The sequence below is a fragment of the Hyperolius riggenbachi genome, chromosome 3 (genome assembly GCF_040937935.1).
Source record: "Hyperolius riggenbachi isolate aHypRig1 chromosome 3, aHypRig1.pri, whole genome shotgun sequence".
Classification (NCBI taxonomy): Eukaryota; Metazoa; Chordata; class Amphibia; order Anura; family Hyperoliidae; genus Hyperolius; species Hyperolius riggenbachi.
Window position 1 is genome coordinate 311,094,380 of NC_090648.1, and position 15,630 is coordinate 311,110,009.

Sequence of the window (15,630 nt, forward strand, 5' to 3'; positions counted from 1 at the left end):
ACATACCTTATAGCATTTCTGGTCCTTGCTATCAACATCCAATCAATAATAGCAGCAATGACTGAGAGGCCTAATTGAGAACAGAAATCGGAAGTACAACAAATGCTTGGTCTACTTACAGCACTTTAAGATTGCTGAGCCCAGAAAATGCTCCCTTGGGAATGTATGTCAAATCATTTCCTGCAAGACGTCTGCAAGAAAAAAAATATATTTAAAAATTGAAGTCTCATCATGTGGAACTCATTTAAACAAAATTGGTCTTAACGCATCACAACAATTCATTGAGCAGACATGCCAAGCGTAGTTGTTTTACTGTCTTGTTAATGCAAAACAAAGTCAATAAACACAATTAATCTCTAGTAGAAAAAGCAGCAAGTTGATAAACATAAATGTTTTACTCTTAATAAATGTACGTTATAACTTGTACTTCTTTTAAAGTGGGTGCCAAGCGAGAAGTACGCATCAGTCAGGCATGACCTAGCAGGGCACAAGCAGCTCACACATGAGTGCTCCTAGCTGGCAACAGTCTTCAGACTGTCAATATTGGTCCATAGTACTATGTCTTGCACTCTTTACCTTACATTTCCACTATGAACTAATAGATGGCAAGCAGTCATTTTTTTGAACTCTCCTTTCTACTTTACATAGGTAATCGAACCACTTAAATCAATCTTTATTTTCTGTCAAATTTTTCATTTGAATATTCTTTTACACTCCTTGACAAATACAGGCGGTCCCCTACTTGCAAACGGGTTACATAATGGGCATTTGTTTGTAAGTTGAATTTGTAAGTTGAGCCATGTTATTTTTGTAGGTATATACTGTACTATTTCTAAAGATGGGCCACCCTCACCGACTGAGCACGGTGAAGGTGTGCGCAAAACTGGCCAGTGACTGTGAACGGCTCTGAATATAGCAAATAAGATGATCAGCTTGAGCACAGTCAGTGATTAAGTCCACATATGGTAAATGATGCCGTATCTGCTGGCAACCAAACTTTCAAGCACTGTGTCGCATAGAGATAGCACCATGGTGGGTAGTGAAAAATAAACTGTATCTCCCAAATCAGCTACTCATCTGCTACAAAAGTTTGCAGATTCTATTTCATAAAACCAGTAGATTCTTTCTCAGAGTGATTAACTAATTGGTTGCAGTTGGACTGATCAGTTTGTTTTTAGCAGGAACTCCAAGCTGTGTGTGTGTCTTGTGCCTACATGACAGTATGCTCACCTTGTGCCAGATAGCCATTCTGGTAAGTGGATATTGGTTGTCTGGTAAGTGGATATTGGATGAGGTCAGGTCTGCTCACATACACTTGCCCTTCAATGTACTTTTTTCATTTTTGTGTATAAAGGGAACCTTAACTGAGAGGGATATGGATGCTTCCTTTTAAACAATACCTGTTGCTTGGCAGTTCTGTTGATCTCTGTCTGCAGTAGTGGCTGAATCACACACCTGAAACAAGCATGCAGCTAATCCAGTCTGACTTTAGTCAGAGCACCTGATCTGCATGCTTGTTTAGGGGCTGTGGTTAAAAGTATTAGAGACACATGATCAGCAGGAGAGTCAGGCAACTGGTATCATTTTAAAAGAAAAATCTATATCCTTCTCAGTTTAGGTTCCCTTTAAAAATGGCAGCCACCATATTGCATACCTCTATTATACTTTTATACTCCATCTACCTAGGTTAACATCCAGCAAGCCCATATAACCTATATATGGCCCATATTTAGTAATTTGAAATGCAAAATCATTATTGGAAACAAAAAGTAGCCTGCCTACAATGAAACACGCTTGTTTTTGTCTTACAAACACAATTTTACTTGAGGATACAGCCAAGAGAGTGATCAAAGTTTATTATCTATCTTCTAAATGTCCTCATATTCTCTTCATTCTGCATTAGGCAAGGTTTTATACCAGACCAGGTGGCGACAACCCGCGTAATGCTCAGCTTCAGCTCATTCGGAGCACCGTTTAGCATCGTGATTGCCATGACTGTGAGCCAGGGAAGAATTGAGACATGCAGCTGCAAAAGATAACTCTGGAATGCTGAAGTAATACAGCTATTTTGTTAAGGAACTGGAAAATGGTTTTCGTATTTCCTGACTATTGCATAGCACAGGTAATAAGTCATATCATTGAATAATTGGAATCGAGGGCAAGGCCCATACATTTTTCATGAAACAAAACTGTATTTATGCACCGGTATCTCATGTTATGCAATAAAGAATAGCATTAGTTCCAGATTTTAGAATAATTTCTAAATAGACATTTCAATTCAATTAAGGAATATTCACCTCTTTAGACCTCCTGTCAAAGATCCACCTCTCCACCAGAGGGTCTGGTATAAAATCATGATTCTGCATCAGTGTTTCCCCCACACAGTGTGCCTGGACAGTCAGGGGCGTAGCAATAGGGGTTGCAGAGGTAGCGACCGCATCGGGGCCCTATTAGCTCTCTATTGGTCCTGTGCTCATAATAATCACTTCTATAGATACTTTGAATAGTGGTAATCCTTAACAAACTGTTTCCCATCCTTTTCTTGCACCTCTGACACAGTAGTTGCCCTTGGCAGGTTTTGGTGCGCCGTATCAATTGTATAGAGTGCTTGGGGGGGCCCCATTGTAAAACTTGCATCGGGGCCCATAGCTCCTTAGCTACGCCACTGTGGACAGTAATACCAATACGACATGTGTGGGCAAAGAAGTGAGCTGGGAAATCTTGTTTAACATTCCCTGAGCAGAGCTCATCAACATCTACCTTAAAAAGACAAAATAGCAGGCCTTCCCTGTCTCCCCATTACATCTTGTAAAATAAAAAAAACACTTAATGATACCATCAATGTTCTTCCTAATTGCAGTCATGGGGTTACAATGTACTACTGGCTGGTCCCCCTCCACAGCACATTACATTTTGAAGTGTGAGGGCACAGTTCAGCTTCAACCCACCATTACTCCCATAATGATGTATGTAGCAAGAGCTTGGACTGTAAGCTCCAGATAAGCTTGTATGCCAAAGTCCTCAGGGTACATGTGAACTATAGTTTGTCTCACACTGCCTGCCATACCCCCATGTAATGCAGAACTGAACCTTTGCACAGCAAACAATACAAAGTATTTATTCCACATATAACTGAAGAAATCCACTGCTCTGTGTTCTGTGGTTGTTCAGCCAGATCAAAGTGTCTAATTAGTTCTTATCAGCAGTTGTGAATAGACTGCAGGAGCTCTGCTAAAGCAGCTCTCTCCATGCAGTAAACACCTTTCAGTTCTCCCTGCAGCTTAACTTCAGTGCTCCTTGCAAAATGAAACCAAATTGTAAACTTCTAATTGTTTTAGGATTTCAATAAATTGTAATGAATATTTTTTTCTTGTCCATAATGGTTATCATGCTGTGGCTAATCTTTTAGAGCAGAGAGGGAACTGAGTTTAGTTTGTGCCCAACCCATCTAGTCCTAAAGCAACCATTCATGAAGACATTTCAATGACTTTCAATGTCTGATCAGGTACCCTTGTAATGCATCATCTGAAGGTTTCACTCATTAAAATCTTAAAATAGTAGATTACAAGTTAGGATACTAGAAAGAATGCCAAAATGGCGAGCTTAAAACAACGCACAATTACCATATTTAAACACAAGATACATTCCACTTTAATGAGAAGCCAAACAGAATGACCTGTCTCCTAAGGCATTTGGCCTGGTAGCATATAGAAGGCATAATGGGCATGTTCTTTCCAAGGCAGCCTTTGAGTCACCGTACCTTGTTAAATGGTAAAATCATTGCACAAGCATTCAGTTGTTTTTCAGCACTCTTCAGCCAAGCCTACAGCTGGTAGTGGCCATTCTCTGCTGGTGTGCTGCTGAGGCTTTGCAGGTCACTTAGTGGTGTGCATTGTCAGAGCCGTGTGGGAACCTAGTGGAAAAGCTGTCTGCACTCCTGCTTGAAGGAATTTTGCATACTTTATCACTCTTCCAAACCCCTCTTCATCACGATGACTGACAGTTTGATTTTCAAAACGGCTTAGACCGAAGACTTAAAAGATGTAAAAAAAAAGGGAGAAAAGAACCTTTTCGTGCCACATGGATTGCTTATGAAATTCCAGTGGTTTTGACACAGGGTAACAGTCCAAATTTGGAATAGGACCAAACATATTGTTTTCCTCAGCCTAAAATGACCTTAGCTAATAGGAGGAGAGATTGGATAAAACAGCTGCTCACTTCAGTGTATGTGCAGTGTAGTGACATAGAGAACTCGCCATACAGCAATCAGGAGTAATGCTCTGTACTAGAAATAACAATCATTAACACTTTCATTCTCACTAAAGCTAGACTTGGATCCCATCTCACTTTATAAACCTCTTATTTATATCCCTGGTAAAAGAAAACTATCACCATAGCTAAGCAGCACTGGACATATAATGAAGACTGTATGTTTATTTTTGAGGCATGTAACATTTTATAGTTTTAAGTTTGCAGATTTTAGTCTGTCCTTTCTACCTGAAGTGCGTTTTCACCAGGGCTGTGAAGTCAGAGTCGAGGAGTCTGAACAATTTTGGGTACCTGGAGTCAGAGTTGGAGTCGGTGGTTTCATAAAGTGAGGAGTCAGGAGTCGGATGATTTTTGTACCAAATCCACAGCACTGGTAAGTATTTAACTAAGGAGTCGGAGTTGAGGAGTCAGAGCCATTTTGGGTACCTGGAGTTGGAGGTTTAATAAACTGAGCAGTCGGAGTCGGATGATTTTTGTGCCAATGTAGGGCTGGATGGAGGGCAGAAGTAGAAGTGCAGAACTCACAAGTGTCCCCCTTTAAGAAGCTATTCCCTCTGTCCCTCCTTCTGGCCTGAGGTACAGATCTGTACAAATAAAACGTATTTACCTGCAAATGTGTGGTCAAATTTTGAAAATTTGTATGCCCAGTCTCTAAATTATTGCCTTGCTAATGCAAGTATAAAGGAAAATCAGCATGGAGGTGCAATTTATAAAAATGAAAATATGTCATTTGCTCATAAGGTTTTTTTATGGCATGCTTTACTAAAGATGTGATGAAGGCATGACTGGTGATGCAACCAAGTAATGACTGGAGGTTTGGTGAAAGAATGCCTGGAGGTGTGCTTAAGATATGACTAGTATCTTTCAGGTAGTATCTTTCCAAGATGTGACTAGTGACTGAAGGTGTGTGAAATTTGCTGTAGGTGTGCTGAAGGCATGACTGGAGATGTACTGAAGGCATGACTAGAGGTGTACTAATAGCATAGCTGGATGTGTACTAAAGGAGTGACTGGAGGTGTACTGAAGGCATGACTGGAGGTGTGGTGAAGGCTCGACTGCAGGTGTGGTGAAGGCATGACTGCAGGTGTGGTGAAGGCGTGACTGCAGGTGTGGTGAAGGCATGACTGGAGGTGTGATCAAGGCTCGACAGCAGATGTGGTGAAGGCATGACTGCAGGCGTGGTGAAGCGTGACTGGAGGTGTACTGAAGGTATGACTGGAGGTGTGGTGAAGGCTCGACTGCAGGTGTGGTGAAGGCATGACTGCAGGTGTGGTGAAGTCATGACGGCAGGCGTGGTGAAGGCATGACTGGAGGTGTACTGAAGGCATGACTGGAGGTGTGGTGAAGGCACGACTGCAGGTGTGGTGAAGGCACAACTGCAGGTGTGGTGAAGGCACGACTGCAGGTGTGGTGAAGGCATGCCCACAGGTGTGGTGAAAGGAGTAACTGCAGGTGTGGTGAAGGCGTGAGGTACGACTGCAGGTGTGGTGAAGGCACGACTGCAGGTGTGGTGAAGGCACGACTACAGGAGTGGTGAAGGCATTACTGCAGGAGTGGTGAAGGCACGACTGCAAGTGTGGTGAAGGCAAACTGCAGGTGTGGTGAAGGCAGGCTGCAGGTGTGGTGAAGGCAGGCTGCAGGTGTGGTGAAGGCAGGCTGCAGGTGTGGTGAAGGCACAACTGCAGGTGTGATGAAGGCACGACTGCAGGTGTGGTGAAGGCACGACTGCAGGTGTGGTGAAGGCATGACTGCAGGTGTGGTGAAGGCAGACTGCAGGTGTGGTGAAGGCAGACTGCAGGTGTGGTGAAGGCAGACTGCAGGTGTGGTGAAGGCACGACTGCAGGTGTGGTTAAAGGAGTAACTGCAGGAGCGGTGAAGGTGTGAGGTACAACTGCAGGTGTGGTGAAGGCACGACTGCAGGTGTGGTGAAGGCATGACTGCAGGTGTGGTGAAGGCACGACTGCAGGTGTGGTTAAAGGAGTAACTGCAGGTGCGGTGAAGGTGTGAGGTACAACTGCAGGTGTGGTGAAGGCACGACTGCGGGTGTAGCAAAGGCACGACTGCAGGTGTAGCGAAGGCACGACTGCAGGTGTGGCAAAGGCACGACTGCAGGTGTGGCAAAGGCACGACTGCAGGTGTGGCGAAGGCACGACTGCAGGTGTGGCGAAGGCATGACTGCAGGTGTGGTGAAGGCACGACTGCAAGTGTAGTGAAGGCACGACTGCAGGTGTAGTGAAGGCACAACTGCAGGTGTGGCGAAGGCATGACTGCAGGTGTAGCGAAGGCACGACTGCAGGTGTAGTAAGGGCACGACTGCAGGTGTAGTAAGGGCACGACTGCAGATGTGGAGAAGGCACAACTGCAGGTGCGATTGACTTCAGGAGTGGCGAAGGCACGACTGCAGGTGTGGTGAAGGCACGACTGCAGGTGTAGTGAGGGCACGACTGCAGATGTGGAGAAGGCACAACTGCAGGTGCGATTGACTTCAGGAGTGGCGAAGGGACGACTGCAGGTGTGGTGAAGGCGTGACTGCAGGTTTGTTAAAGTCAGATGACTGTAAATTGCATTCTAATCACTTGCTGTGGCTTACTGTGCTTTACCTTTGTGAATAAGATTATGTGTGTTGGTAATTTCACTTACTTGGGCTAGTACATCTACTGTATTACAACCAGTACTAGACTTCTCTCCTGAAATCCACAGCAGGATTGTAAAGTGTGATGTGTAAATGGTTGAATGTTTACAGTACCTTGACATGCAATGCTGTGTTCTGGATGTTATTAGATCTCAGGACTACAAATACAGACACACATATACTGCAATCATTTTCAGACAACTTACAGCCTTCATGTTAAATTTCATGATAGAAAATGTCAGTGGTCTGGTTTTATTAAATTAAATGGTGAGTGATGCCATATACAATATGTTTTCGGCTGCTGAGATACTATGCACTCTACATTGTAAATCGCGATAATGGCCCTGTGAAAACTATTACAAAGGGAGGTCATAAAATGAAACAAAACAACCCAACATGCCTTACAATGTAATCAAGAATGTTTTATCATGTGGAAAAAAACAAGGACATGCCTTTGATACTGTACAAAAATGTCTCACTTTAAAGAATGGCAACAGATCCAGATTCCAGACCAACAAGGCATATATAAGTTCTACAAAGGCTACATTTCATGTCAAAGGACAACATCATGAATCATATTTAACATTTAAAGCTACCTAAAAGAACACATTATGCAAAATGTTTTTTCTACCATCTAACAGTGTATAGCATATGGAAAAGTAATCACCATAAAATCTGTTATTATGGGAGAACTGATCGGTTGACTATGAAAAATGTAGCTGCTGCTCTATTGATCTTAAATGAAATACATGCATTCATATGTTTACTTTAACATCGAATGCAACACTTACTTCTTGCTAACCTACAGTTCAGGATAGTAGCAATTGCAGAGTTCCAGTGAGTTTGGCATCATCTTAGGATATACCTTTATTGCACATTTTTCATTCATACACTCTGAAAATACAGTGAATGGACAACCAGAATTTATTGTGAAGGATTTGATGTCCAACTCCTGTTTTGGATGGCAAGGAAGAGACTTAAAGAGGAACTCCAGTGAAAATAATGTAGTAAAAAAAGTGCTTCATTTTTTACCATAATTATGTATAAATGATTTAGTCAGTGTTTGCTCATTGTAAAATCTTTCCTCTCCCAGATTCACATTCTGACATTTATTACATGGAGACATTGTTACTGTGGGCAGGTTATTTAGCTGTTTCTAGCTGCTCTGGCTGTTAGACAGCTAATAACAGCTGTTTCCTGTCTCTGAACATTGTTACATTGTGGCTGTTTGCCAGGAGTACCGCGGTCTTCAGAGGTTCTTGTGGGAGGGATTTCAGCACAAAATCAGTCACACAGCGCCCCCTGATGGTCTGTTTGTGAAAATCATTGTCTTTCTCATGTAAAATGGGGTATCAGCTACTGATTGGGAAAAAGTTCAATTCTTGGTTGGAGTTTCTCTTTAAGCTGTTAGGGTACTAATGAAGCCCCATTCGCAGCTGTCAACTCCTCTGCAGTCACTGGGGTGGATTTATAAAACTTTTCTTATGAATTAACTCAATTTATTGTTTTTTTCTTTTAAAGAGGAGCTGTTAGGTATAAGGTCTCAGAGAAAATAAACACATATATCAGTAGCTAAAGATTGGCTGTACTTACATTACATATGCATTTCACTGTCCACGTTTGGATTTCACAGAATTTGTATATAGTATATGCAGAGATAGATGCTCCTGACAGCTCATGGCAGGCTCCATGTTTTTCTGTCAAATGTGTCGTCATGTCCTGCCTGCTTCCTGATCACAGATAAGCTCCTACTTGAACAACACAGTGTGCAGTGAATATTAATGAGCCATGTGGCTAGGAACAATAGCTGACTCCTGCAGAGTACTCTGCCCCGAGATTTATCAGTGCTACACAGCTAGACTGATTACAAGCTTCTGTAACCTCTCATTAGCAGCCGAGGGGAGGGCCCTAGAATGCTTTGCAGTTTAGCTGCGGCTTGCGTCTTTATGGGTCTATAACAGACTTGCTGATAAGTACACATCAAAGGTAACTGAAATTTTTATCTTCACTAATGGCTTTTGAGCTTCCTTCTAAACTGTTTAACACAGGAGAATAGAGGTTTAAATTAGCTTCTGCAGCCTGACAGTTACTCTTTAAGCAACCAACAATCTAAATAGTACTGAAATAAGGCAAGAAAAGTAACCAAAGTTAAGTAAATCAGAAAAAAAAACTGTGGTGAAAATAATTTTACAGATATGGAGAGATTGGCTGAGTTCACACTACATAGTGCAGTGTAATGCTGGGAATACACAATTAGATTTTTCAGCCGATTTACTGTCTGATCGATTTTCCGATCGATTCTCTTATCTTTTCTTATCAATTTTCATTCATTTGTATGAGAAATCGATCAGAAAAACGATCGAAAATAAGATTGGACATATTGGAAATTATCTATCGAACAATCTATCTGCCAAAATATCTAATGGTGTATTCCCAGCATTATGGATGTTGACAGAGCATATGCTGCCACCTTCCACTGAACGTTGAGATTTTAAGATATGTCCATAGCATCGGATATTCCATAATGGCAACTGTCCAGAGTCAGTAATTATCATGCAGGTATTGAATTTGCGTTCTGTCAATCCAACGGAAAGGATGGATCGTGTGCTTAACATAAGATCTGTCCACATGTGCACTGGACCGTTGTGGTCCATTCCACTGAAATAGACTGTTTTAAAGAGTAACTGTCAGGCTGCAGAAGCTAATTTAAACCTCTATTCTCCTGTGTTAAACAGTTTAGAAGGAAGCCAAAAAGGCATTAGTGAAGATAAAAATCTCAGTTACCTTTGATGTGTGCTTATCAGCAAAGCTGTTATAGACCCAAGAGGACGCAAGCCGCATACTAAACTGCAAAGCATTCTGGGGCCCTCCCCTCGGCTGCTAATGAGACGTTACAGCAGCTTGTAATCAGTCCAGCGCGTAGCACTGATAAATCTCCGGGCAGAGTACACTGCAGGAGTCAGCTATTGTTCCTAGCCACATGGCTCATTAATATTCACTGCACACTGTGTTATTCAGTACAAGCTTTTCTGTGATCAGGAAGCAGGCAGGACATGACGACACATTTGACAGAAAAACATGGAGCCTGCCATGAGCTGTCAGGAGCATCTATCTCTGCATATACTATATACAAATTCTGTGAAATCCAAACGTGGACAGTGAAATGCATATGTAATGTAAGTACAGCCAATCTTTAGCTACTGATATATGTGTTTATTTTCTCTGAGCCCTTATACCTAACAGCTCCTCTTTAAAGACAAACTCCAACCTAGAATTGAACTTTATCCCAATCAGTAGCTGATACCCCCTTTTACATGAGAAATATAATGATTTTCACAAACAGCCCATCAGGGGGCGCTGTATGACTGATTTTGTGCTGAAACCCCTCCCACAAGAAGCTCTGAGTACCGCGGTACTCTGGGCAAACTGCCACAATGTAGCAATGTTCACAGACAGGAATGAGCTGTTTACAGCTGTCTCTAACAGCCAAAACAGCTAGGAGCAGCTACATAACCTGCCCACAGTAAAAATGTCACCATGTAATAAATGTCAGAATGTAAATCGGGGAGAGGAAAGATTTTACAATGAGCAAACACTGACTAAATCATTTATACATAATTATGGTAAAAAATGAAGCACTTTTTTTACTACATTATTTTCACTGGAGTTCCTCTTTAACTCAGTGTGAACCAAGCCTATAAGAGGAAGAGAGAATTCATGAAATAAGGGTCTTCATGTGAATCCATTGGACGTTTTAATCCCCAAATCAATAGATTAGATTTTAAATTGGTCAGGCTTTTATCTACCTTTCTGTGCTGGGATTGTCAAGAAAGATGCTGATTTAAAGGGAAACCATAACCAAGAATTGAACTTCATCCCAATCAGTAGCTGATACCCCCTTTGCCATGAGAAATCTTTACCTTTTCACAAACTGGTCATCAGGGGAAGCTGTATGGCTGATATTGTGGTGATACTCCTCCCCCAGTGTGATGTCAGGACCATGGTTCTCACATCACACTGTGGGAGCCTTGTTGCATAGTGAGAAATAACAGCTGTTTACAGCTGTTTCCAACTGCCAAATAAGCAAGCAGCATCTCTTTCTACTGACATCACCTGCCAGCAGTAAAAATTTCACCATGTGATACATGTCAGAATAGTAATCAGGGAGAGGAAAGATATTGCAATGGGCAAACACTAACTAAATACATAATTATTGTAAAAATGAAGCACTTTTTTATTACATTATTTCCACTGGAGTTCCTCTTTAAGTAGAACCCTGGATATTATAAGGCATTTGCACAGTCTTTGAAGTGTGTGCTTCTGACCTTATTTTGGAGCAGTGTAGGGTTTTTACTATAATCTGAAATACTTTCTGGGAGAATGTACCTTAACTCCTGCCCAAAGCTTTCTTGACAAGCACATAGACCGCTAGAAATATTTTTTTTTTTTTTTTGTAGAGTAAAGGTAAGAAAGATTGAGAAGCCCATCATATTTTTATTGTTGTCCCTAAAATCCAGTTCCAGGAACCTCTAAGGATCATATTTAAGCAAGGAAGACTATGCTAGTCCCAGGGACAGTATGTAAGGAAAAATGTCCTCAGTGAAGAACAGACATCAGTGTAGTGTAATACACTGAGAGTTTATAAATAAAAGGATAATAATACATGCAACATGATAAAGACTTTAAAAAAATCCTAATCTCTTTCCACATAATTGAAAATTAACATTTTCTGGCGTAAGAATTACACGGAAAACAAACAAGTGCAGTATTCAGAAGGAGGGCATTTGCGGTTTAATTATAAAACTCAGTTCCTCCTTTTATGAGACACTGTGTGATTCTGCTGTGTATGCGGAGTTCTCTTCTCACTAGCATGGATGCCTAAAGTGTGTTGTCAGTTGAAAAGCAAGTACTGGCAGCCCTGCCTTGCATTACCACCAAACTCTACCTTACAATGAAAGAATTTATGATGTGTGCCTGGCCCGTTGCCTGCTATGTGATGTGCTTTGTGTCTTAACAATGCTCAAGTCCTGAAGCCTTTTCTTTTTTTGCTGCAAGGTTTACGCAGGCAGCCGCACATGCAAAGGTCAACTCAAGCAGCTCATTAGGCAGCATCGTCTTTCAACCTTGGCCATGGTGGTGTAAAAGCAGTGAGCATCCCATGTATATGACTTTTGATCACAGATTTTGCAATCTGTCAGCACCTTTGAATAGAATTGAGTACAGGAAGCAAAGCAGACTTAGCAAGTTTGTGTTTACAGCGCAGACACTGTATTGTCATTGAGTACACAGACTGAGTTGATATAGTTAAGTTCACTTGAAATTCAGTTTTGATACAGCTCAATTTTTACTTCTGTACTGTGGTATATTTTTTTCTTATACTAATGGCTATCTATCTATCAGACAATGCATCCATTGTTCCTACTGAGTACATAGGAGTTAAAATCAATTACAAGATAAGCCATATAGCAATTGTTTTCTGTTCAATGAATCCTGATGGGTTCATGCTGAACTACTGGACATGCTGGACATGCACTGAGATAAGGGAAGCAGCGAGGCATAATCACAATGGCTCTGAAGCACAAATAGTTTCTCTTAAGTTATCTCAACTTTTATTTCCTATCTTATTTATATAATACTTTTGAAGCACATAGCAAAGGGGAGGGGGTGGGAGTCAATATAATTATTTATATAGCGCCAACATCTTCTGCAGCGCTGTACAGAGTATATTGTCTTCTCACTTTACTGTCCCTTAGAGGGACTCACAACCTAATTCCTACCATAGTCTTATGTATTATGTAGTGTAAATATTGTAGTCTAGGGCCAATTTTTGGGGGCAGCCAATTCATTTATCTGTGTGTTTTTGGGATGTGGGAGGAAACCAGAGTGCCCGGGAGAACCCACGCAGACATGGGGAGAACATACAAACTCTGTGCAGATCGCGCCCTGGCTGGGGTTCCACCTGGAGTCCCAGCGCTGCCCACTATGCCACCGTGCTGCCATGCAGAATAAGTTGTTCTTGAGTAACTGAAATGGGATTTTACATGTTCTTTATAGTATTTTTGCTAGTCAAGAAACTTTTCTCCTGCATTTTCTTGCGAGAGAAGCATTTTCATCATATCTAAAAACACCCATTCAGGACTACATTTGAATAAATAATTTGAATAATTATGTTTCAAAAATAATTTGCATCTCACTGACAATTCCTATTCAGGACAATAAGTGGAAAAGCAGAGAAAAAAAAGTAGGCAAGAGTAGTATGATGCTTTAGCAAATTTGTGCCAAAATCTCTTGCGAAAAACCTCAGGAGAAAAGTTTAATGAAGCAGAGCTAAGGTGAGAAACCTGTAAGGGGTGTGATGCATTCCCACATTGAAAAAACACCACAAACCAGCCCTTATTAGAGAATACACCACATCACACCTCACCTACCTAACGATTTCCCACATCACATGACAGGATGCTGATGTGCTACGTGCTACTCCACACACATCAATGCTTTCAGCATATGCATTGGGATGCTAATTTGTGGCATATTAACAAGGGATTTCCTGCATCACTAATGCCAAATGTAAAAGGAATAAGGGTGTCTATACATCCAATTTTGATTGGACAATCACTGGTCAATTTTACAACCTCCATGTAGTATGGGGGACAACAGATTGGGTAGGCAAGCTCTCAAGCTATATGGTGGTAACATTGGACAATCACAACTGGATGTGTGTCCACACCCAGCTGAACCAGGTTGGGCAAGACATTGAGGAGTTTGTACCAAGGCAGAGAAGGATTTTTATTTATTTTAAGAATATCTATTACATATAACATATAACATATTACACAGCGCTGTACAGAGTATATTGTCTTGTCACAAACTGTCCCTCAGAGGGCTCACAATCTACTCCCTATAATAGTCATATGTCTATGTATGTATTGTGTAATGTATGTATCATAGGGTAAAAGGAGATCTCCTAGATAATTATGCCTGCTCTGGTAAAATAGCCAGAATAATGATCTTGTTTCTAGAATTACTAGAAGAGTTGCTCACAATGCTCAGGTCCAGAGAGAGGGCAAAGTCAAGGCCTCTATCAGACAGACAGCTTAACTGCGCACTTGTCAGGCAGTTCAACATGCGTGAAAATGTTATTAAAGGACATTGGGATGTCCTGCAGGGGGACCATATACTTGGATGACACCTACCACACCACCCACCATTTATATACAAGATAGCTAAAAATCTGCAAAGTATCCTGGTCCCCACGTATATTGATGGCCCCAAACACAGGCAAAGCAATCTGCTGGGGCAAGTAGGGTTTTTCCATGCAGAGATTGCAAAGCCTGCAATACATCCAGATCATAAATGAGAAGTGTAATAACATCTACAGTGACTTGCCAGTTTCATAAGATTAGGGATTGTATGAAATGCAATAGTAGCCATGTAGTTTATCTGGCATGGTGACAATGCTGGCAGTAATGTATTGATTGGTTAGACAGTTGAAGGCCAGAATATCTGACCAAATCTGGAATATAGAGAAGGGGTTTGAGGGGCATAATCTTTCTAAGCATTTCAGTATGTTTCATGGGAAATCTCCAGGGTGTTTCTGTGCAATTCAAAAATTGACCAGTAGGTGGCGTGGGTGTCACAAAACCTATGAAATTACTACGTTAGAAACCAAATGGATACATTATTTACATTATTATTATAATTATTTCTACTACTGCTATTATCATTGCAGCCTCCAGTGTGAAAGAAGCCCAATGAATAGTGTGTACTGAGCAACACATCTGAAGGACTGTATGTGGAGATAATAATCTGAACATTTGTATAATGCTTTCTCCTGTCAGACTCAAGGCGCTCAAGAGCTGCAGCCACTGGGACGCACTCAAGAGGCCACCCTGCAGTATTAGGGAGTCTTGCTTTAAACTCCTAACTGAATAGGTACTGATGGATTAGGTACTGATTCGAACTCTGGTCTTCCATGTCAAAAGCAGAGCCCTTAAAGAGTACACTATCCAGCCACTACATAATACAGTATTGGGGCCTTTGGGGTTTTTTTTTTCCTACAAAGAATGGAGATTTACCAACTCAAAATGACTTGTTTCGGAAACATGGCTTTTGTAACTTGGACATTAACAAAAGCTGAAATCCCCTTCTAATCTAATTCTAATCTTTCAGATGTAGCCAAGTAAACTTACAATTCAAGTAGGCATTACCGCAATTGCAATTACATTTACCTCTGCATATGACATGAGCAGGCATGACTTTAGGACACCAAAATGTCATAACAAAGTCATCCACTTAGGTTAGAAATTCTTCAATGATGAACCATTGCTTTTGATGTAGTGTTAGAAGAAATACAATACATAATGCTGAATTAAAATTCAGATACATTGTGCCTGTAAGTGATCATGGCGTTCTGAAATCCGTATCTATTATCAATGTCTCTTATGTGCAGTCTTCATGTTTCTTGGATCACTGTAGTGCACGGCTTGCACTCCAAACTAATCCTCCCATAAATGCATGACAAACTGACAAAGAATAATTGTGAAGGGGAAAAGAAAGGTCACATCCAGCTAGATAAAGCTGTGGACATCTTAGAGAAACTTCTCATCACTAAGTGTGAGATATTATCTGTTTGTTCTTCGCTGGCTTAAAATGATGAAGTCATGTGCTGGACACCAAGTGCTTCATTCATCTTCCACCAGCTATCTGGAACATATTTCTCAGCGTTTGAC

The 15,630-nt window shown here is 41.2% G+C and overlaps 1 protein-coding gene across 1 annotated transcript in view; it reads right to left on the reverse strand.

The window, feature by feature from the left end:
- Positions 1–15,630, reverse strand: part of LGR5 (leucine rich repeat containing G protein-coupled receptor 5) — a 201,498-nt gene that overhangs the window by 82,742 nt on the left and 103,126 nt on the right. Inside the window, exon 3 of the mRNA XM_068276679.1 lies at positions 120–191. Coding sequence (XP_068132780.1) covers positions 120–191 — 72 coding nt within the window. The remainder of the gene's footprint in view (positions 1–119; positions 192–15,630) is intronic.